Source organism: Sinocyclocheilus grahami, unplaced genomic scaffold (assembly GCF_001515645.1).
Source record: "Sinocyclocheilus grahami isolate Dianchi unplaced genomic scaffold, SAMN03320097.WGS_v1.1 scaffold430.1, whole genome shotgun sequence".
Classification (NCBI taxonomy): Eukaryota; Metazoa; Chordata; class Actinopteri; order Cypriniformes; family Cyprinidae; genus Sinocyclocheilus; species Sinocyclocheilus grahami.
The window spans coordinates 433,627-456,361 of record NW_015505609.1 but is presented as its reverse complement, the minus strand read 5'-3'; the positions used below and the strand labels follow the sequence as shown (position 1 = coordinate 456,361).

At 36.9% G+C, this 22,735-nt stretch overlaps 1 protein-coding gene across 1 annotated transcript; it reads right to left on the bottom strand.

Moving 5' to 3' along the window:
• Nucleotides 1-501: 501 nt before the first annotated feature.
• Nucleotides 502-21,317, bottom strand: kdm4ab (lysine (K)-specific demethylase 4A, genome duplicate b). Its single transcript, XM_016233432.1, has 22 exons — nucleotides 21,215-21,317; nucleotides 18,639-18,791; nucleotides 18,371-18,546; nucleotides 18,182-18,296; nucleotides 17,880-18,073; nucleotides 16,420-16,469; nucleotides 16,222-16,325; nucleotides 15,606-15,743; nucleotides 14,751-14,971; nucleotides 14,498-14,652; nucleotides 13,862-14,283; nucleotides 12,957-13,065; nucleotides 12,704-12,876; nucleotides 12,249-12,438; nucleotides 10,123-10,199; nucleotides 9,038-9,093; nucleotides 8,750-8,858; nucleotides 7,792-7,980; nucleotides 4,961-5,131; nucleotides 4,758-4,877; nucleotides 2,209-2,301; nucleotides 502-1,828 (listed from the first exon to the last, which is right to left on the bottom strand). Exons 2-22 carry the CDS (start codon nucleotides 18,765-18,767, stop codon nucleotides 1,688-1,690), a joined length of 3,132 nt encoding a protein of 1,043 aa, XP_016088918.1. The 5' UTR covers nucleotides 18,768-18,791; nucleotides 21,215-21,317; the 3' UTR covers nucleotides 502-1,687.
• Between the last annotated feature and the right edge of the window lie 1,418 nt (nucleotides 21,318-22,735).

Genomic DNA, 22,735 nt, shown 5'->3' with positions numbered 1-22,735 from the left:
TGTTGGCGAAATAACACATTAGCAGACCAGAGGGAATAATATCGATTTTTTTTCCAGAAAACTTCTTACACAAAATAAATTCAAGCACTTTCAAGGACCTGCATCTATGTACGATCAATTTCAAAAACTTTCCAGGGCCTCGAATTTTTTTTTTTCAGATTCACAAACTTTCAAGAATTTCAAGGACCCGTGGGAACCCTGATATATATATATATATATATATATATAAAACACACCTGTATTACGGATGTATTTTATGTCGTAGAATAAAACATGAAACCTTATTTTTTTTGCATTTAACTAAAAACCTGTTCAAGAAAAAAAACATTGACTTCAGGATGATGGAACTGGAAGTGCTAAAATGCTAACTTGTTTCTCAGTTTTAGCCAACAAAATCATCCCTGCAGCACTCCATTCATTTTGACTTTGGATAGGCATGCAAGCTGTGATATGATAACACTCAGAAAAGCCTAAAATGAAAGAAATGACAAATGTTCAGGGAGATAGGAGACATTGCTTTTAATTTAAAAATAAAGTTTTTAAACTTAAATTAACAATGGATCTATATTCCAAGTCAAAGGAGTGTAATGCCTACTGCACAAAACAACTGAAGACAAGGATCTGTAATGCAACACAACTAAAGGAATCTCCACAAAACATTTTTTTTTTTTAAATAATGTAGGTGATTCAAATGAGGCATCTCTTTGGCACTCTCTAAATGGAGTGCTTCAAGAAGTTGCCTTCCCTGCCTTAAGTACTATGAAACTCAGAACTGAAGAGGTAAAAATAAATGTGGATAAATGCACCAGTTCGACTGGTGACAAGTCACTCTTACCTGTGTTGGCATAGTAACTAAGCAACTAAGAGTAGAAAAAGTAGAGAAAATCTGGCTTGAACACATATAAATACATTTTTTACAAACAAAGTTAATCCAGAACTAATATGCAATAAGGAAACTAGCATTCCTTTCACTTCAAAAAAATAAAAAATTAAATAAAACAAAATCCAAAGCTGCTGTATCCACCTAAATGTGAGAGTATAAAGCTAGTTTTATATAATGTCCCATGTTTACAGTAGATCACACATGAGAGCTGCTCGTACTAATAATGACTAGATTCATCCATGAGATTCAGATATTGCCAAGCAATTTAAGACCTATAAAAAAAAATAAGGTCAGTGGGACGGCGCATCCACGCTGACTAAAGATTTGTCTGACCGTCTAAAGGTCTGTTTGTGTGCAGTCAGCCGGTGGGTCTGCAGGGAGGTGATTAAAAACAGTTGAAACATTACCACCACCTGACTGAAGATAGTAGGAGTCCATTAGCCGTCCAACGCCCCCGTTGAGCCTGAGCCGTCGTATGCAGTCCAAACAAACAAACACTCTTACACAAGACATTCCTAGCATTTAATCTCTGGGACTCTCATCTGTGCTGGCCGAAGACCGTTCACAGTAAGATCACTTCAATGAGAATTCATACTAAGCCTGAAGGTCTAAAACTTGATCTTGGTGTTTTTAAAAACAAAAGGCTCAGTGGTGGACATGTATTTGCAGTTGTCTGATCATGTGATGACATGTTTGTCGACTTTAAACACAGAGATGTCTGGTCCAGCCTGTTTTTCTGTTTAAGTTGTTGTCGGAGCTGGCGAATTGATCTGTTTGTTGAAGACATTGTTTGTGTGGAGTAAGTTACTCCATGATGGCTCTGTATATGTCTGGTTCGATGTAATCCTCTCTGTAGCGGGAATTGATCACCCGCTGTCTTTTCGAGTCTTGCTTCACCTCCTTCTCCACAAACACTCCTTTGAAGCGCATGTCCGATGCCACAGACTAGAGATAGAAAGAAAATGTATTTAAAGTCTGCTTAAACCACTGATTTTTCAGTTGCACTGTCATTACAAGTTAAGATTACTGTAGTAGTATTTTATTAATTTTTTTTTGCCATGTCAGAATTTAAGGCTATCTTCATGGCATAAACGGAGTTGGAATAATACAAGAGTTACATACAAAATAAAAACCAAGCATACACAAAAATACAGCAGTTAAAATTATGCAAGATTTTTTAAATGAACATGATAAAAATTCTAAAATCTTTTCTGGTAAAATCTTATGTAGTGGTAAGAGAGATCAAGGAAAAATATTTTATGAGTTTCTCAATGGTGTACTGCACATTATCACTTAAGTAGCAGTGCTGGCAGGAAATTACACACCAGGCGGGCTTTAATGCGTTTGGGCAGCTCCTCGTCCAAACTGTACACGTCTTCCCTCTTTACAGTAAGCTGAGAGTCATCTTCAAACTCCACCTGGAAAATAATTAAAAGAGCTGCGAATGAAGCCATTATAAAATGGTATGTAAATTGCTTTGCAGCGGTAAATGCAACGGTAAAAATGGTAAAAAGATAAAAAATGGTCTACAGTTACTCTGCCTTCAGGTAAACTCAGAATGATTGTATTTTAGAATGTGACTGTACAACTCATTTGTATGCATTCTGTGAAATGTTGATGAAGGACAGCTATAATGTTTGCCAGAAAATACTTCTCATTTAGTTGGGTAATGAAGCAACAGGGTCATTCTATGTGTGGCACAATGTTAAAATAATCAGAGATATAAATAAATTACAAACCTAATGCACATCCTTTGCTCTTCGGTTTCCTGTATTATCACTAAACACCCTGTCTTAGTCAAGAAGTGGGGGGAAAAAACTCATTTCCTATCTGTTGGGCAGTTTTGCCGGACTAAAGTCACTTAAAATATGTTGCATCATAAATTTGACTTCCACATTGTTAACCTGGAGCAGGCCTCAGGCTTATGAACCATAGTATTTGGAGGAAGAATTGTTTATTCTGATTATACACAACTGGTCAAACGTTTGGGGTCTGTCATTTTTGTAATGTTTCAAAAGAATAATGCATTTATTGATTTAAAATAGGATTCTTTGATGAACATAAAAAGCATGCATTTATTTGAAATAGCAATCTTTTGAAACATGGAAAATAAATAAATAATGCCTCCTTGCTAAAAAAAAAGTACAAATTTCTTTCAAAAGAAATCTTACTGACAAATTTTTGAACAGCAGAGTATTATAATAATAATAATATTTTGACAGATGGTGTCTTTTATTATGTTGCTGCTTTATAAAAGTAATAATCCAGTAGAGTCTGTGGATTACAGTGATTTAACCATGAGTAAGGACTGTACCCATGGTACCTGATTTAACCATGGACCTACTGCTGAAATGTAAGCCTATTGTGTGACCTCTCACAGCTTATTGCTTAAACCTTAAAGACCCAAACAGCCGCCAGTGGCTAAAAATTACTATTGTTCTTACATTTTTGAACCACTAATCCAATCTGAATGCTTTAAAAAGTCTAGTAAAGAGGAGATATCGCATTTGTCACATTTGGACATTCAGAGGCTCTGTAGTGAACGTGGTTACGTCATCACATTTTGATCAGCTGATGCTTAGTCCCACCCCCATGCCCAGATTGGTTCAGATGGTCAATTACTCAATTACTAAACATAGGTTTTGGTCTTTTGAACCACCAATCAGCATGTTTCTTTGGAAATTTCGCAAAGTGAGATTTAGTGCGTCGTGCATGCATGAAAACTAACACAAAATAACACATTTGCATGAGAGCACTCTTTGACAAAGCACAGAAAAACATGACAGAGCACTTTGACATAACACAAACCAAAAACAAGGATGAAACCGCGGTACATATCAGATAAAGTGCTGGAATTTGTTTTAGAATCGATTCTGACACAGAGTACAGCCAATGGACTGATCCACTTGGTTGTTATATTATGAAAATATTTTATGTTATGTAAATATTTAAATATTTAATATCTTATATAGTTTGTAAAGATCATTTGCACTATTTATTCAGTTGCATTCGGTATATTTCTCTCATTTTGTGTGTAGTTTATGAAAATTATTTGCACTGTTTGTAATTTTGTTGCACAAGACCATTTGCACAATTGTATTCACTACTTGCTACACGGTTTGCTTTTGTTGTTCATGTTCAAATTGAAAATTGATTTCTCTGAGAAAAAAAAAGTCACTTTTGCTTCCGTATTTTGTTATTATATAACAACCTTACTATTTACTTTACTCACTAAACTTTTTTGGACACATCTATATTGTCAGTGAACTAAATATACCTGTTTTTCACTGAAAAGCACATATAATAATATTGTAATAAATTGCTAAAATTTTATTTGGAAGTATAAAACAACTAGAAAAATTCTAACTTCAGGAGTTTCTATTTGAATACACAGTAAAAAAACTTGTTGCTTGCGTTTTTCTTAAAGTTCTGGCAAATTCATACATTCTTTTAAAAGACTTTATATGAGCTAGACTAAAACTTCAAGTTCTCCTGTTTATAAAGATATATGGCACTTGATGCTGACTGCTAGAATAGGTTTGAAAACACAAAGAAAAGTACAGGCATGTCAGGTGCCCCAAACATATTCTAGGTGTTTAGGCCAATGTCATGAAAAAAAGACAAAAACAGCCTCCACTGAAATCAGGAGGGAAAAAAATGACAGCCATGACTGTACTTTGTTTTTATGTGAATATGTATGGTATTGTATGTTATAATAAGTATACAGTACAGATTAGTCGTCTGTCTTCTATGCTAAATTATAACAATTCTCAGACTGCAAACAGTGATCCTACTGTGACGCATCTACTTTGCAGTGTCTGAAGTTGAACTCTAACCCAAATAGTGTACGCAAGTCTGTTTGTTGTCCTCTGACCTGGTACATTGGGATGATATGGTCAGACACAAATTTGGCTCCATAGATCAAGCCATCTGTCCAGCGTACTTGAACTACGTCTCCCTCCGATGGCGGGCCGAGCTGCCTGCAGTCTCTATTCTGAAAAATAAACACCAGCAGGGCTTCAGTACACTGTTTTTAATCATCAAACATTGTTTTGAGCTGTGTAACCACTCACGTACCACTATATCCTCAGGAAACAGGTTGTCACTGAATGAGCCATCATCAAAGATAACCTCATAAAAGGTGGCCTTTGTCAGCTCAACCACCTCACAATGGTAGTATCGGCTATTTCTGTGCTTGCAGATTACTTTCTGTCCCTTCTCCAACTCCCGCATAGATGCTCTATTGCGCTGCAGAAGATAAAGTCAGAGACCAGACATCTCAGACAACACACATCTTTTGCAGTTACATATTTTATTCACCAACCTGCACAACAAGGTGTTGGTGGAAACAGACAGTAAATATTACTGATTAACCTGATTACAACCTAATAAATCACCCAGACAGGCCAGTTACAGTAAAAAAAAAAGTTAGTTTTTTTTGGTTCTACTACTTGTGTCAGGTTTTTCAGAAATGCACACCTTTTATTTCTGTTTGTTTTATATGGTTTTGAAAAAACTGTCAGTAAAAGTTTCTAATGACAATAATTTAATGACTAAAAAATGTCATGTGGTGTAACCATCAAGTAATACAATTTCCTTACACGCTTAATGCAACACTGTAAAACATTTTGAAATATATTTTTTCACAATTAATCATTCATAAATATCATTACATTTTTGAGGAGTGGCAGAGTCACTTTACAACCTGAACTAAACTTGTCCCGTCATAAAAAGGTCAAATTATCTGATGTTTTATAAGACATAATGACCTGGACACACAAGCTGTGTCCCAATTCATAGGCTGCATTTGATGACCAAATTTGTCACAGTGGGGTGCTGAAATCTGTCTGATTCCAAAGCCTCCTTCAAATGCAGCCTCAAAATGTGGCCTTCATTTCCCAAGCCATTAAGGATAATACAATAATTGGACCCTTCACGGCCCAAAATATCCCAAGATTCACTGCACGCCAGTGACAACAGGACTCTATACTGGATTACACTTTTAAATTCAAGCATTGGGTTTCAACTTACTTGAATATCTACACAAATGTTACAAAAAAATATTTAAACTAACTTCTATCAGATGTGATTCAATAAATAGTTTATACTTTTTGTTATGTACATAAATGGACCAAGTTGTTTAGTTTTCAGACAGTTGAATATAGCTTTTAAAAGAAGTCCAGTACCAACGTTACTGGCGCTCCTCAACGGCAGCAGTCACAGTTGCTAGACAAAGAGTAATCCTCCGTAAGCTAGACCTTCCCTTTTAAAAATGCTTGGTTCGAACTTCACGGCCTTCGATGGTGTGGTCTTTGAAGTCCATGTTCTTTGAGGGATGCAGTCCCTGAATTGGGACACAGCTACAGTCTGCGGGTCTGCAGTAAATGATAGCAGTTCCTCGTTTTATTTTTTTGACTGAGGCCAAATTTGCACCAAAATAATATAAAGTGTGATTGGACATTGGACCTTTGATGTCAACAAGACAACGGGAAGCATTTTCTTTTCCTATTTTATTTAGTGTGTAATGTAGCTGTATGTGAATGTAAATGATCTGCAAAGTTGTAAAGCTGAAAGTGCACGGTAAATAAAGTTATTGTCTCCCAAAAGAAAGAATCAACATTGAGCAGAGTCGTCAGTAATTCGAATCCTACTTCTGTGACGGCTACAGATCATGGGGTAACACATTTGGGTAACACTTTTCTTGAAGGAGTGTGCATAAGACTGACATGACACCTTCATAATCATGACATAACACATGTGTCATTAAGTGTCATTCGCTCAGTTATGTAATTTTTTATGCAAATATGACATTTGACCTAACCCTAACCTAACCCTACCCTTACCTCTAACCATAGCCCATAACAAAGACATATCAAACAATGTCATCTTTGCATTAAAAATTACATAACTGAGTGAATGACACTTAATGACAGTTGTCATAAACATGCATAAAAAACCTTCATATTCATGACATGTGTCATGACATGAACACTGTAGCTTGTTCGTGTGGTTAACATCATGTCTAGAAGACGCTGTGTTCTATGCTGTGAAAGTAAATTTGTTTCATTTTCACTTCTGAAAGATGAGGCTGCAAAGAATCAGTGGTTAAATTGATTTTTTCCACTCTGCCACAGCAGTACAACCCCAATCTTTTTTGTGTTTGTATACTGCTTCTCTAATCTCGGGGAGTTCAACGCGCAATTCACAAAACACTTGCTCTTGAAAGATGGCTCAGTACCCAGTTTATTTGGACCAGCTGGCTCCACTGAATCACAACCTGTAAGTATGCTAAATAAATGATGTTGATATTTTATATCGAGCATTCAATATAAGGAACTATGGCAATGGGCATATCGTTTCCGACACCTGCTGTACGCAGTAGACCAATCACAACAGACTGGGCCATCAGACCAATCAAAGCAGAGTAGGCTCACAGAAAGGAGGGGTTTAGAGAGGCTGAATCTTAGAACTGCTTCAAATGAATCATTTGAGAATCGTTGGAAAAAGAGGTGATATTAAATGCATACTTTGTGAAAATTAAAAGCGTTTTTTGACATTGCATGCATGTAAACCTATTGTAGGAGACTCCCAAAACAATTAGGAACCTTAAAAATGGCATAATAGGGCCACTTTAAAAGTGGTTTAATTCTGCTGCACAAACTATGTGCTATTACATGGTTAGTTGCATTTTATTATTTGCCTTTAACACTGCTTTGCCCATGTTAGAACCACCAGTGGCTGTACACCAGCAAACGAAGAAGAATCTGTCCTCTTATCATGCCCTTATTGTGTCATTCAAAGCAGTTAAAGGCAAAAACAGAGATCAGGCTTCTATGTGTATTTCAATTGTTCAGGTGTCAAAACTAGACTTCACTATCATCCTACACACATCTGTGTTGTGTCTATACCTCTACATGGATGCCACCCTTATGTCTCCAGCAGGTAAAGTAAACAACGAATGGCCAATCATCCGGGTGCATTTGAACTCCAGCTGCCTGCGCACAGGTCGGGTGGAAGGAAGTGGAGCAGCGGCCGTGTGAGCATTGCACGCAGCAACCCGTGCTCTTCTTCACCCACTTACGACAGAACTGGCATTTCTAAAAAAACAAAAACAAAAAAACATTTTTAGTTATGTCTTTGGCAGTAGAAACAGAATTAGGGTTAGGCAAAGTGAACAATTAACAAATTTTAATGAATTCAGAAGTAAATTTTTAGACTATTTTTTATGATTCATTATAGGTTTAATGAAGAGATTAGATTACCAAAATCCCCTTTTATTACACTGCTTAACAGATGTGTTATACAAACAGTGCTGGTGACTAATTAACTAGGAGAAGAGATGCTGCCAACCTACTGCTACCTATTGTTTTCAGTAATTTGAGAATATCTTTCTGTTCTCAGAATTGCAAAGCTTTCACAATAACAGTATGTTTTCCAATGAGTAACATGACAAATTACTGCATTGCCATATCTTGCCTCATTTCATATAGTATTTGCATGCTCATACACATACATGATTCAAAAGTTTGGGGATATTAAGATTATTAAATCTTTCAGAAATAAATATTACATGCGCACCACACATCACTTACTCATTTGCTCAAAAATACAGTACTGTTCAAGAAACATTTATTATTATCAATGTTGAAAAAAGTAGCGATGCCAAATATTTTTTTCTTGAAACCATCACACCATGATTTAGTGTGAGTTTGTGAGTTCACAATTAATGTGGGCACCCTAATTAAGAGCTCCACTGCTTTTGTACTGGCCAAGATCAAATACATTTACATAAATGTACCCTGCATATGTCATTCAGCACTGCATTTAGATAGGTATTTCACTTTTCTAGACAAAACATTAACATACCAGCTTAAATCTCTGAAGTGGGATATTACTGAGATCGACAGGACTGCGCTCTGCAATGTTCACGAAGCGAGCCTCCAGCACTGCTACGGCACATAATACATGAACCCACCTGCAACAAAACACATTTTCAACCCAAGCAGGTTTCATCAATTGCCTGAGGTAAAACCCCAAACATGACGTGTTGTCAGCAGCTCACAAAACTGTCATTCAGCTGAGAGGAATGTGTATAACTGAAAATGGCTGCTGTTGACCATAAGGGGCTCCACCCAGAGGCTCCTGGCTACCTACTTGTCATTGTTGGCCTTCTGCAGAGCTCCTCCTCTCAGAGAGCATAAACAGCAGTCCTGAGAGAAAGACACAAACACTTAGTCAAACCACTGGGATTAATAAACAGATGAGTGAAAGCAGGTGCAACTGGAAAAACCTTGTCATGCATGACAGCCAGATATAATAGTGCCCCCTAGCAGCTAGAAAAATGCATAGCAGAGGTTTTGGGGATAAAAAAAAAAAACAACAACTGTAAACCTACTCAAATGATCTAACCCCAGGTGCCCCCCCTACCAGATGTCTTGCGATAGGCTTGTTTTTAGTAAATATCTAACTGTATCTGGCAATGGCGGATCCTCGCATGTGTAGGCACGCGATCCATGTGCGTGAGGACGAATCTCTCCACTCCCAAGCGTATTTCCTTCACTCACACAAAACTGGACATGTTGTTCTTTTATGAAATGGCTCTGCTCTGCTCTGTCTCTGTCACTCTTTGTTTAGTGAGTGTACACGATGTATTATAACATACATAGTTCCGCAAACACAACCTGCGACCCCCCCCGGCCTCCCTCTTTTGAGCCAGTGCCCCCGACTGGCCCCCCCATTTAAAATGCTCTAGACACTCCCCTGCTAACTGACCTGAGTAATGGCATTAGCTTCACAGCGGGAACATCTCCACTCGTCCAGATTAGCATCCTGAGAAACACCGTAACAACCTGAAGACAAAACATTCACAATTCATCAAATTACCCAATTACATTTTCAAAAACATATGGATAGCAGACATTAGTAAATATCTAACTGTATCTGGCAATGGCGGATCCTCGCATGTGTAGGCACGCGATCCATGTGCGTGAGGACGAATCTCTCCACTCCCAAGCGTATTTCCTTCACTCACACAAAACTGGACATGTTGTTCTTTTATGAAATGGCTCTGCTCTGCTCTGTCTCTGTCACTCTTTGTTTAGTGAGTGTACACGATGTATTATAACATACATAGTTCCGCAAACACAACCTGCGACCCCCCCCGGCCTCCCTCTTTTGAGCCAGTGCCCCCGACTGGCCCCCCCATTTAAAATGCTCTAGACACTCCCCTGCTAACTGACCTGAGTAATGGCATTAGCTTCACAGCGGGAACATCTCCACTCGTCCAGATTAGCATCCTGAGAAACACCGTAACAACCTGAAGACAAAACATTCACAATTCATCAAATTACCCAATTACATTTTCAAAAACATATGGATAGCAGACAAATTACATAAATGTGAACATTTCTTTTGCAATATAAAACCTAGGTTATCATTTATACCAATCAATAAGGGAAGTGAATATTTCTATGTTTTAAGTTGTTTAAAGTTTAATATGATGTAAGAGACAAATGGTTATGAAGACCATGTTTTGTTTTCAAATTATAAATGAAAAAATAAAATTAAATTGCAAACAACCAAGGAATGTGCATTGAGAAAAAAAAATGCATTCAGTCATGATTTTTTGCTAACGTTAGGGATGGTTTGAATGATATATCAATATATTTTTCATAAGCGATATGGTATGAGGCAATACCACCTATATCAATATACAGTAGTTTGATACGAGCACATCTGAATGATTGCAGAGGACACAGAGTGAGCTGCTGCGGGGAAATTGCATAATCCAGTTTGTCCTAAACATGATACATGCTTTATATTAAGGGCTTTAAAATAACTTGTAAGATATAGTTAACACGTATAGTTTAAAGTGGCTCGCCCCGTCAGATGCTCTGACAGACATGTGCTGCTGACAGAGACACTACTTTGCGCTGTTTAACGCGTTTGAGATATGTTGTTTTCCTCAGTGCATAACTTACATTTCGCAGGTATATTCTCCATCTGTAAATGTTAGAAAGCCATGGAAATATTTCCATTTTGCTGTCAGGAGTGCACGAGCCTACTGCAAGGGATTCTCCGCTAAACTTCACAGACTTCAGTGAATGGGTGCCGCCGCGCACATATGCGCCAAACAGATGGAGCGCAATAGAATATGAGCGCAATAATTCTGACTAAAATATACATTTTACTAAAATATTTGTAGTTGGACAATAAATGTGCCATGTGTAGAATTTTAAACCCAAAAGTGGGCTAAGTGTATTTTATGATAGCAGTAACTGTAAAGTGACTATTGTAATGGGGTAATCAGAATATAATGCAATTAATCTGTGCTTTTGTTTTATATCTATTCACTTTTAGTTAAGTGAATTTAACTTCTGCTTTAAATAGCATTATTTTTGTTTTTAGATTGTAATGTTACAATGTTAAAATGTAATGTGATTTTAGCCCCTTTTTTTGCACAATATATAGCATAGCCTACATGGTTACTTTCACTATGTTTGTTTTAATTGCCTTTAAACATTGTTTCATTGGACAACATTGGACAGGATGTAAAAATTTTTTTTTTTTAAATAAATATATATTTTATAATCCAAATAGAAAAATGTAGAAAATACAGGAGATATATGCCGTATATTGCAATTCAGCCAAAAAATACAGAGATATTACTTTTTGGCTATATCTCCCAGTCCTACTTTGAATAGTTCTGTTATGTAACTTTTAAAAAGGCACAGATATTCCATGTAGTCTCTCATTTAATAAGAGGTTATATGCACTACTGTTCAAAAGTCTGGGGTCAGCAAGACATTTTAATGTTTTTGAAAGAAGTCTCTTATTCTCACCAAGGCTGCATTTATTTGACAATATAAATTAAAATTATAGTAAAAACTAAAATATTAAGAAATATTTATAACAATTTAAAATAATTTGTTGTTTGTTTTCAAATATAATGTATTCCTGTGATGGTAAAGCTGAATTTTCAGCAGCCATTACCCCAGTCTTCAGTGTCACATGATCCTTCATAAATCATTATAATATGCTGATTTAGTGATCGAGATACATTTCATCTTACTATTAACGTTAATATTAATTAACTATTAAAAGTATTAATCCCAAACTCTCAAATGGTTGTCTATGGCCAGTAGGCAAATTATATGGAACATGATGAGACAACCAAGAATATGAATCGAGAAAGTAAAATCTGTACAAAATGTAGAAATATTCCATGCAGTCTCTAGTTTAATAAACTGCATGTGTAATTATAAAATAATTAGAAAATGCTGTCTAGAAAAGGCCTGCCACTGCTGTGACACATCATATCAAGTGCAGATATTTCAGTGATAACAGTGAGTGACAAACTGCTTACTTGTATGTACACGCACACTACACTCAGAGCAGCTGACGAGTTGGCTAGTGCCGTCTTCCTCCAGATTCGGGGTGGACAGGTGTCCTTCAGAGCTGCTGGTGAAGCACATCTCTGGAATCAGTGGCTTGGTCCTCTGTATGTCTCCTCCTTCAGCTGCTGAACCACTCTGACTCAGGCTGATTACATCACTCTATACAGAAGAAACGGCAAAGTGCACAGTGATTCCACAAATCACTTTTCAACTATCAGCTCACAAATAAAGGGATGATTACTTCTTACTGTATCATGTCTTTACTACATTTTCTTTTCACAACTTATCAGACTTCAGTGTGTAATTTCTGAGCAACTAGCAGCATCAAACAGCCAATGAGACCAAGTTGCTGTGTTTGCCACTCAAACAAAAGAACTTTGAGCAATAAAGAGATTTTTGTGATTATAGTAATAGCATGCGTTACCTCTGTGTACGTATGAAAGAGGGTACACACTGCACAGTACGGAGGATGCTGGCCCATGCGAAAGTTAAAATCCTTCTCAACTCTAAAGTTGCGTGGCTTGCTTTGCCACATGGGAGCCAGGAGTCTGGCCCAGGGATCGGTCTCCTCTGGCTCAGCTGCTGGCTCTTGAATCTCTGTGGAGTGAAGGAGCTAATTAGACAGAGCACAAAACAGTGATGCGACAATAAATGAACAATGTGAAGCAGATCCTAACCGTCATCACTGGAGCTTTCTCTGAGCAGGGGATGCAAGCGTGGCAATTTACTGAGTGGCTGCAGTTTCCTCTTCATGCTCTTATTCTCTTTCTCTCCCTCGATTTCAAGCTGAAAAAAAGCAAGAGGAGTTCATTTTCATTTGGATTCATGTCATCAAGGTGATTTAAATAAATATATATATATATATATACATACACATTCAACGTACACTACTGTTCAAAAGTTTGGAGTTGCTATGCTTTTTTTATGTTTTTGAAAACTCTTATGCTCACCAAGGCAGCATTTTTTAAATAAAAATACTTTGAAATATTATTGCAAAATAACTGACTTTTTAAAATATATACATTTAACAACGTACTTTATTCCTGTGATGGCAAAGACAATTTTTCAGCAGCAATTACTCCAAATCTTCAGTGTCACAATATTACATGTAACATTCATTTCCTCAATTTTTACATTTAAGTTACCTTTGAAGTAATTTCACTCAAAAGTAATCATTAATATATTAATAACATTGTTAAATGCCTTTAGTAAATTTTAAAATGAATATTCATTTTTCATACTGTACATAATAATGTGACGGCTAAATGCACTTAAATTATTTACAATTATTTTATTTTCGTGTTTAGCATTTTATTTTTAATACAGTTTCAATATACAGTATAATATAAATATATATTATACTGTATATATTATATATAAATATAATAGTTTCAATGTCTATTATTAGCAATTACATGAAAATAATCACTGGCTCACTGATTTTTTTTATAATCAATTAACTGCTGATTTTATTGCATAATATTTAGTTACTTGCATTTTTATATGCTTCAGTACTCAACTACAAAATCACTTAAAAAGCCCCTATCAAATATCAACACGCTAAGTCAATATATGTACCAACCTTTGTGTTTGGTTGTGGCGTATTTGGCCTCACATCCGGTTTGATGTCTGACTCATTGAGGTCTTCTCTGGGTTTCTCTTTGCTGGGTTGTTTAGGTTTATAAAGCACTGATCTGGCTGCATAGCTGTGGACCTGCAGGGCATCTGAAGGGCTCAGGGTCCGATGAAAAAGAAGGCTGGCCACCCCTGGTTTGGTGGAAATCCGTGGCACGGCTGACAGGCAGTGAGGGACAGTAGGGACAGATGCTATAGAGAGATGACGCTTTGGGAAGGATTGTGTACAGGCTGAGAACGGGTTTGTGGCACTTAAACCTGCACCCCTAACATGCTCTCCAGATGCAGGGCTTCTAGAACCAGGAAGCATCTTTAAACTGGTTGAACCCATCAGAGGCAGCAGGTCATCGTCATCTTCATCTTCAAATTCTGAAATAGATTTGGTTTTCATCAAATTTCATATATATATATATATATATATATATATATATTAACAACACAATTTTTGAAGGTGTTCCAGTGGTCAATATCACTTAAAGTTGCCTTAGTTTGTCAATTTTGAAAATCTGTAAAACTATTTATTTGAAATAACAATTAAATTTTTTTTTATTTTTTAAATTTAGGCCATTACAACATGACGCACCTGGATACTCTCTGCATTGTTCTGTGTATGTAGTCAAGCGGCTCTTCTTCCCATATTCAACCTCCTCATCATTTGTTTCACTCTTTGGAAGAACTTCCTCTGGTAAATCCAGACACACCCTGTGTCTTTTGGTTCCTATCCTTTGTTTGGCCAAGCTAATTTAATTAGAAAAGGCAACATTTAAAACTGATATAACAGGATTCTTTTCACATCTCAGTATGTGCAAATGAGAAGATCAGTGATTGTTTTTCACCTCTTTTTTTGTCCCTCACTACTTTGGTTAACGTTGCAGAGTTCCTGAGCACCACTCTTCCCAGCCTCTCCACCTAAAAACTCAGCTGCTTCAGGCATAGGCTTGGAGTGGTCAATGGGAGCATTGTCCTTCCCCGACAACCACAGCTCGTACCGTTCAGGCTGAAATTTCCTTACAAACACATCCATGGAGATCTTCACCATGTCTTTTCTACAAGAACACTAAGGGGAAAATATACCAAGATTGATGCACTGTGTAGTGTGTACAAGCATTTAAGTACACAATAAATGCCACTGACAAAGATGATACAGATTACAACTGTTTATATATACACTACCATTCAAAAGCTTTTAATACTTAAAGAATTTAATACTTTAATTCAGTATGGACACATTTTATTGATCAAAGTTGCCAGTAAAGTCATTAATAATGTTTCAAAAGACTTCCATTTCAAATGCTGTTTTTAAACTTCCTATTCATCAAAGAATCTAAATAAAAATGTCAACAAGAATATTCAGCAGGACAACTGTTTTGAACATATATAATAAGAAGAAAAGTTTCTTGAGCACCAAATCGGCATACTAGAATGAAGGATCATGCGACACTGAAGACTGGAGTAATGGCTGCTGAAAATTCAACTTTGCCATCACAGGAATCATTTTATCATATTATATATAATATTTTGGAGTCTTTCATGCTCACCAAGGATGCATTTAGTTGATCAAAAAACACAATAAAAACAGTAATACTATTGAAATATTATTACAATTTAGAATAAATGTTTTCTATTTTAATGCATTTTCAAAGTTGATTTAATCCTGTGATATAACCGGTTATTTATTTATTCATTTTTACCAGTATGGCTTGCTTTCCATAGTCAACCCATCGTCTTGTGGCAAAGTTGGTAGATTCAGCACAGTTGAAACCATGGTTAAACCCTGCATGATAGCCATATGGAAACGTTATCATGAACTCTCCAGCCTCCTGAGTGATCTGCAAAGCAAAAACTGACAATGACATCACAAAACCTCCTCAAATAGAGTTACAAACAAATGTACAGTACATTGAGGAAACAGGAAGCCTAAGTCTGGCTTCATACTGGATGCATAAGCAGAGTGGAAGCAGCGCAGGCCTGTTGTGCTTTCACACTGGCAGCGTCCGTCACGCGCAGGTGAACCTAGGCTTGTGTACTGCAAATGCAGATAGGTATTGTCCATTGTGCCACCTTTTTTAGGTGCTCTCTTCTGACAGCTGTATGTCACATGCTTTGATTTATGCTGGGCAAAATACTCTGCTATGATGCGACCGTGTTCCCCTCCCACTGTCCCACACATACTACACATATAACAAGCTATGTTTTCACGGTGTCTGTGTCTGATTATACTCTACTTGCGTGTCTAGTGTGAAACGGGCGTAAAATGGGGTACTAATAATAAAAATCAAGTCATCAAATGCACTCACAACAACATACCTTTTCAAAAGGAATGCCATACTTCTTTAGAATTGAGGGAGAAATAAGAGTCATCTTGTGCCTAAGAAATGCTTCACAGTTTTGTGAACTTCCAGGGAAAAAGCCTTAGGGAGACAATAGGAAGCAATAAATATGAGCAAATGTAAATCGAGAAAAATATTTTCTTGTACAGAATTGAGGACATAAAAGGCTGTTTACCTTTGGCTAACCGCTCCAGTCTTTTTCCATGTTCGGGAGGCACGCAGTACCTGTGAGATCATTCCAGACAAATTTAGCACTTAGGACAGACAATTACAACAACCACCTTTATGCCCATTGGCTCACATTTCATCTAGGCATGGGCCGGTATGAGATTTTGACGGTATGATAACCTTAAGCAAAAATATCACGGTTTCACGTATTTTTCTCTGTGCGTCTGTCTTCGGCGTCTCTGGCCTGTGTTAACGGGCGTTTACAGACTTCATATTTTCACATAAATTACATTTTGGAAAATGATTGCATTGCAACGCAGCTTGTGCAAGTCCAGAACAGAGACGAGTTGCAATAAGACAAAAAACGTCCGGTTGCCGATCGTGTAAGTTCCAGGGGCAGCTCCTTAAGTTCGGCCATCCTACACACACGTGACTGACCGCTCGCACCAACAGGAGGAGGAGGGTCGTGTTACTCTCTACACTGCACTAGGGCTGCACGATAAATCGAAATGGAATCGAGATCGCGATTCGACAGAAGCTGCGATTGTCATGCGTATCTTTCAGTGAAGCATGGTTAAATCTCCATCCAAAGGCCAGAGGGCGCTCTCGCGCTGAAACTCCAAATACGCCTCGCAGAAAATGCCTATGGCTGCAGCTGGATAAACAGAAGATTTAACTGCTTTCACTGATTCAACGTGACTAATAAACACACGACTACGGCAATATACGGTTTATCGGAGTTCTTATTATTATAATTTTCATTAAAATAAAGTATATTTATAATGCAATGCCTTTATCACTGCTTAAATACTATGAAATATGTTGCATGCCTTATTCTGTGTAAGAAGCCACATCATCTCACAGAAGGATTTATTTCAAACACTCGACTGACATTATGAAGTGAGTTTGTAGTAAAAATTTTATTAAATGTGGTATTTTCACATGCTTTCAGATGGAGCAGCATTTACTTCACAGAGCCGTAGTTCACTGAGAAGCTATGCAAACAGCTGTCATTATCGCGAACGATTTCTTCGATTTCATAATCGCGCAATAAAACCATCCGCAATTTTTTTGCGTAACTTGTCAGTGAACTACGGCTATGTGTAATTCTGCTCCATCTGAAATCACGTGATGATGATTTCCTGCTGATTACAGAACCGGAATTACTAACAAAATGCGCATGACAATCGCATTCGATTAATCGTGCACTGCCCTACACTGCACTCAACCTGAGGGATTCCTACACTTTCAGTCTTTGAGGAGACATGAAAAATAGTGCATACCGCAGGAACGGTATAACGGAAAATATTAGCGGTTTTGAAACCGTGAAATTTTCAAATCGCGGTATACCTTGAAACCGGTAATCGGCCCATGCCTAATTTCATCTACAAATTAGTTTTGTCTAGCAAAATAAAGTTAACCAGACTGCATTCTAGTGAAAGCCACAGGTTTGACAAGCAAACTTACCAAGACTTTGGTTCCCCGAAGTGTAAGTAATTAATGCTGTAGAGATCCATGTCCTCAGTGTGCCAAGCAAAAGTGGTTTTCCACATTCCAAAGTAGAGGTAGGGTGTGTTTACTCCCTCAATAGTGATTCCACTCTCATGCTCCACGGTGTCAAGAATAGTATTCAAGTGCCCTATATTCCATTCTTTGACATCCTGTGTAAGACATGAAAAAGGAAACAATGACTTCACATCAGAGAGCACTCAAACCAAAAGTTAAACCAAATAGAACTCATTCAGAAATGCTTACAAGTGTTTACTTACTGTGTCATACAGGGTCCCATTAACATCAGCTCCATAGATAGGAGGGTTAAAGGTTAAATTTTTCCAGTATTTCCTTTCAAGCTCTTCAAAATCATCATACCGAGGACTGCAAAACCTTAAACAGGAAGGACAGATGAGGTTATGATCAATTTCCTCTGGAAAATGTGTTACAAGGCCAACAAGACTTACTTGTCACTGTTGGCTGTTTTACGGAACTCTTTCACAGTCATGGCTTTTTTCTGGATGTTGTACTGGGTGAACAGCCCTGACTGCCCAGTCACAACCTGCTGAATTGGTGCAGGTATTAGTAGGTCATCAATGTCATCATACGAACGTCGAGGCTTCCAGTTTTTGGGCGGGACGATCTGTAGTTGAGCAAAATAAATATAATTTTATGCATGTCTTTTTGACAGTAGTAGCTTAGCCTAAAGAGTAAAGAGTAGTGTTTTCATCTAACCTTGGCCAGGCCTGCCTTGTGTGCACCTTGGGACTCCATGTACGCAATGTAGCGGTTGAAGTTCTTGAACTCTTCAATTGTTGGGTAAAAGGTCATTATACCCCTAGAAATCAGCGTGTCAGACGCCATCTTGGCCAACCGAGTCCTCAACACCTGTATGACAAATTGATTGAACTGTAATATCTCAATGTGCATCTAATATAAAACAGACTATATCAGCAAATAACGAAGCATGAAAAATTCTAATTTCAGAACAACCCTCTACATTGCGAGTAAATCACTCGCATATGCGACTAAATCTTACTCTGGGCGACTAAATAATGTCTAACATTAGCCATTGGCTAGTAAATTCTTAGATTTTACTCTCAGTGTGTGAGAGGCGTTCAACACAGATTTTCACTCGATAAACAGGCTGACTGAGCGCTTGAGAGTTTCGCTCTCCGTCAAGCGATCTGTACTATTTGGATGCGCTCAATGGATCATGTCATGTACTCAATGGATGCGCAGTGTGTAGCACGCAGCACACCTGTATTTGGCGTACCGTAAACTAGTGTGAAGGTAATGTAAACCATATTCTTTGTTGTATTTTCCTGTCAAAATAAGTTCATTTAGAATTATTCAGCTTTTAAGAACAAGCAGAAGATATGCCGGTTTCTCGGGCAGTGGGCGGAGCTAATGCGTGAACAGCTCTCGTTGGCTGGCGCTCATCTATTACCGTCCCTGTTTTGATTTCAGCAAATCAGTTCGAGCGAACGCTGACAACGTGATTAATATTCATGAACCCAGCAGATAATAATAGTAGTAGTAGTAGAATCTTTTAATAATAATTACTATTACCTATGACCAACAATATCTTAAACACCACCACCAGTCCTAAGTTCAGTTAAAATGACAAATATGCATTCATTCATGGCTACCAAGTTTTAGTTCTAATCACTAGATCTATCATTAAATAGTGCTTAATTATCATAATATCATAATATAATGCTTGATTGGCTGAAGTTAAGAGTGCACATTCAGTTATTTAAGAAGCTGTTCCATTTTACAAAGATAAGCTGATTGGGTGGAATCATATGTGTGTGTGTGTGTGTGTGCGTGTGTGTGTACTTAACCATATTTTGGGGACAAATTTGTGAGCAAAACCTGACAAAATCGGCAAAAACCTAAATTTGTGGATGTCCTCATTTGTAAAACTGTTATAAAAATAAAGTAAACAACGTTTTTTTTTTACTTTTTAAAAATGCAGAGTTTTCTGAGAGGGGTAAGGTGGGTTTAGGTTAAAAAGTGTATAACTATCTGTATATAAAAACAATAGAAGTCTATGTAATGTCTCCATTTAGATAGCTAAGTAGACGTGTGTGTGTGTGTGTGTGTGTGTGTGTGTGTGTGTGTGTGTGTAAAATAGTATATCAGTCTGGCGAGTAAACAGAAAAGTTTACTAGCTAATGGCGATTATATTGCCAAGGTGTGCGTAGAGGGTTGATGAATATAAAAAAAGCATGTTTCAAAATTTATTTGACATTAAAATCAAGCTTTTAGATGCCACTGGGGGCATCGTAGTGCGAGGAACACCCATCCTAAAATTTAAAAAGCATCTATAGTTTCTTTGGTAAAAATACCAAATTTTTACTGTGACAAGTAAACTTTACAAATATATAAATATGCCTACAATATTTAGTATATAGAATTTTTTTCTACTCAAAGTATTGTACTGCTTGTATTTTTATTTACACATTTATTTTGAAATCTAATTATGATTTTTTATTAACTTTCATTTAATTAATTAAATTTGTCCTTTTTTTACACTATTTTTCTCGTAACTTTTCCAAAGACCCCCTAACACCTTAGGGGGCCCAGTACCTCAGTTTGAAAACCCTTGCTATATAATATATGGGATGACTTAAGGCCAATATTATATGAATACACAGCTGACAAAGACAGTGACTTCATTTAAACCACAGACATCACATTATTTACATGCTGGGTTGCTAGGTTTCATTAACTTCCCCTGATTCTGGTAAACCACAGATGTTTTAGCCTTACTTCACAGAACTGAAAATAACATCAAACCACATGTGACAATCTACAGCCGCGTAGCATTCCTGTGAAGAACAGGTTTGCAAATAAGCCTTATATGGCTATGAAAGTGAGACAAAACTTCATATTCTTCCAGTGCAGCACGTACAGTGTGTACACAATGCACGCCCCGCCTCGTATTCAGACGATCTGATGCTGATTGGCCAACACCTGCGTCTCTTTAAAAGTCGTGTGGCTAGGCTAACGAGTTAGGCCAAACGTAAACATTATCGTGAACAAAAACATCAGAGAAGTTAAAAGTTCCAAACAATACAAAGTGCACGATAGGGTATGCAAAATGTTATAAGTACAAATGATAAATATAATATAAAACGTGCGCAAATGAGGAAACTAGCTGTTGGTTGCAGTAGTGAAAGTGCAACGGTTAGCTCTTCGAAGCTAGCAACTTTACCACTATTAACAATGATTTTAAACCGTACATTTAATATGTAAAATAATAAATATAAAAAACAATAAGGAAGTAATATATAAATACTTACTGACTCTGTCGAACAAAACCCTAATAACTGCCCTCAACCTTAGTAGATATGTTTAGCTAACAGCACAGCAGATGCTTCTGACTAACCCCCATCAGCACTCTCGCACCACGCATGCGCGCACAGGATTTGTTTACTATTATTGGTCCACCCACGCCAGAGTCACCATAACCAATCAAATTACTGTCACGTTTACAGTCGCCTGCCTGCTGTCTGCCATATAGAGTTTATTATCCTGTGTTGTTCAGTTAATAACAGGAAAACGATGGTTGTAAACTTTCATTTTGTCTTGAGTTTTAGTTTAAATGTTGCCTTGTTAAGACATACGAGTTTGACTCATTACTAATATAATTGCGTTTTATGGCAATATCATTATCAAGTTCATTATAATCCCCGAAAAACTGAAATAAAGCGGACTTAAATTGAAAAACCCTAAAGAGCATATTAATTTTGGGACTGCAGAGAGGAGAATAACATGGAGAATTATGAACGAGTAGCCTAAGTGAATATAAGGAATATCTCCAGTGATATACACAGTATGGAAAAAAATACTGTTAATTACTATTAATTCAATCGGGACCAGACATTTTTTGGTTACTCATATTCTTCAAAATATATTATTTTGTGTTCAGCAGAAGAAAGAAATTCACACAGGTCTGGAGCAACCTGAGGGTGAGTCAACAATGACAGTATTTTCATTTTTGGGTAAACTATCCCTTTAAATGGTCTACAGCAGGTTTCCTCAAATCTGGAAGAGCAAAACTCTGGAGAGCAGCTGCCTTGAAGAGTTTAGCTCCAACCAATCATATTTCATGGGCAATTCATAAAACAATCCATCCATTCTCCAAACTGCTTATCCTCTGTGAGGTCAAGGGGATGTTGAAGCCGATCACATTAGCTATCCAGTTTATCTTTATAAATGGACAGACCCATGTAGTGCAGGTTCTCTTTTGGTGCATTACACAAATGTATTACATGTGTTGCCAGATTTATATTTATTTTATGTTTTTTAAATCTGAAAACATTGAATTACTTTTACTTTTAATTGGGCTACTCTTTTTTTTAACGGATGATTGTAATGGTTTTACGTAAGAAGGCATTCTCGTTTTCTATTATATATGTGCATAGGTTGTTGTATGTATTGTTGGGAAGAACAGCTACTTTTTTTATTTAGTATTTTTTAATGTTAGATTATTTTAATATAACTTCATTCAAATAATTTAATATTGAGGTTCCCTGGTTCAGAACCACAGGTCTGGAGTCAGAGAACAGGATGTGTGGATCACTGCAGCCATCTACTGGTCATTTCAATTAAGTCTTTAAATATCCTAGAATAATCCATCAAATGTGTTATTTTATAACTTATTATACTTTAGTTTATGTATTTTTGTTGTTTTATAATTTATTTTATCACCCCTCTTCTTTAGTTAATGTCATTATAACTTATTATATTATCATTCTGTAGTGTTGTTATTTTATAACTATTTCTATCACCCCTCTACTTTAGTTAGTGTTATTAACTTA

Coding starts and splice junctions, on each gene's coding strand:
- kdm4ab (XM_016233432.1), bottom strand. CDS start 18,767: ATGGCGTCTGACACGCTGATTTCTAGGGGTATAATGACCTTTTACCCA. Junction 18,547..18,638: donor ACAAGGCAGGCCTGGCCAAG/GTTAGATGAAAA, acceptor GCTCAACTACAG/ATCGTCCCGCCCAAAAACTG. Junction 5,132..7,791: donor AGGGTGGCATCCATGTAGAG/GTATAGACACAA, acceptor TATCTTCTGCAG/CGCAATAGAGCATCTATGCG.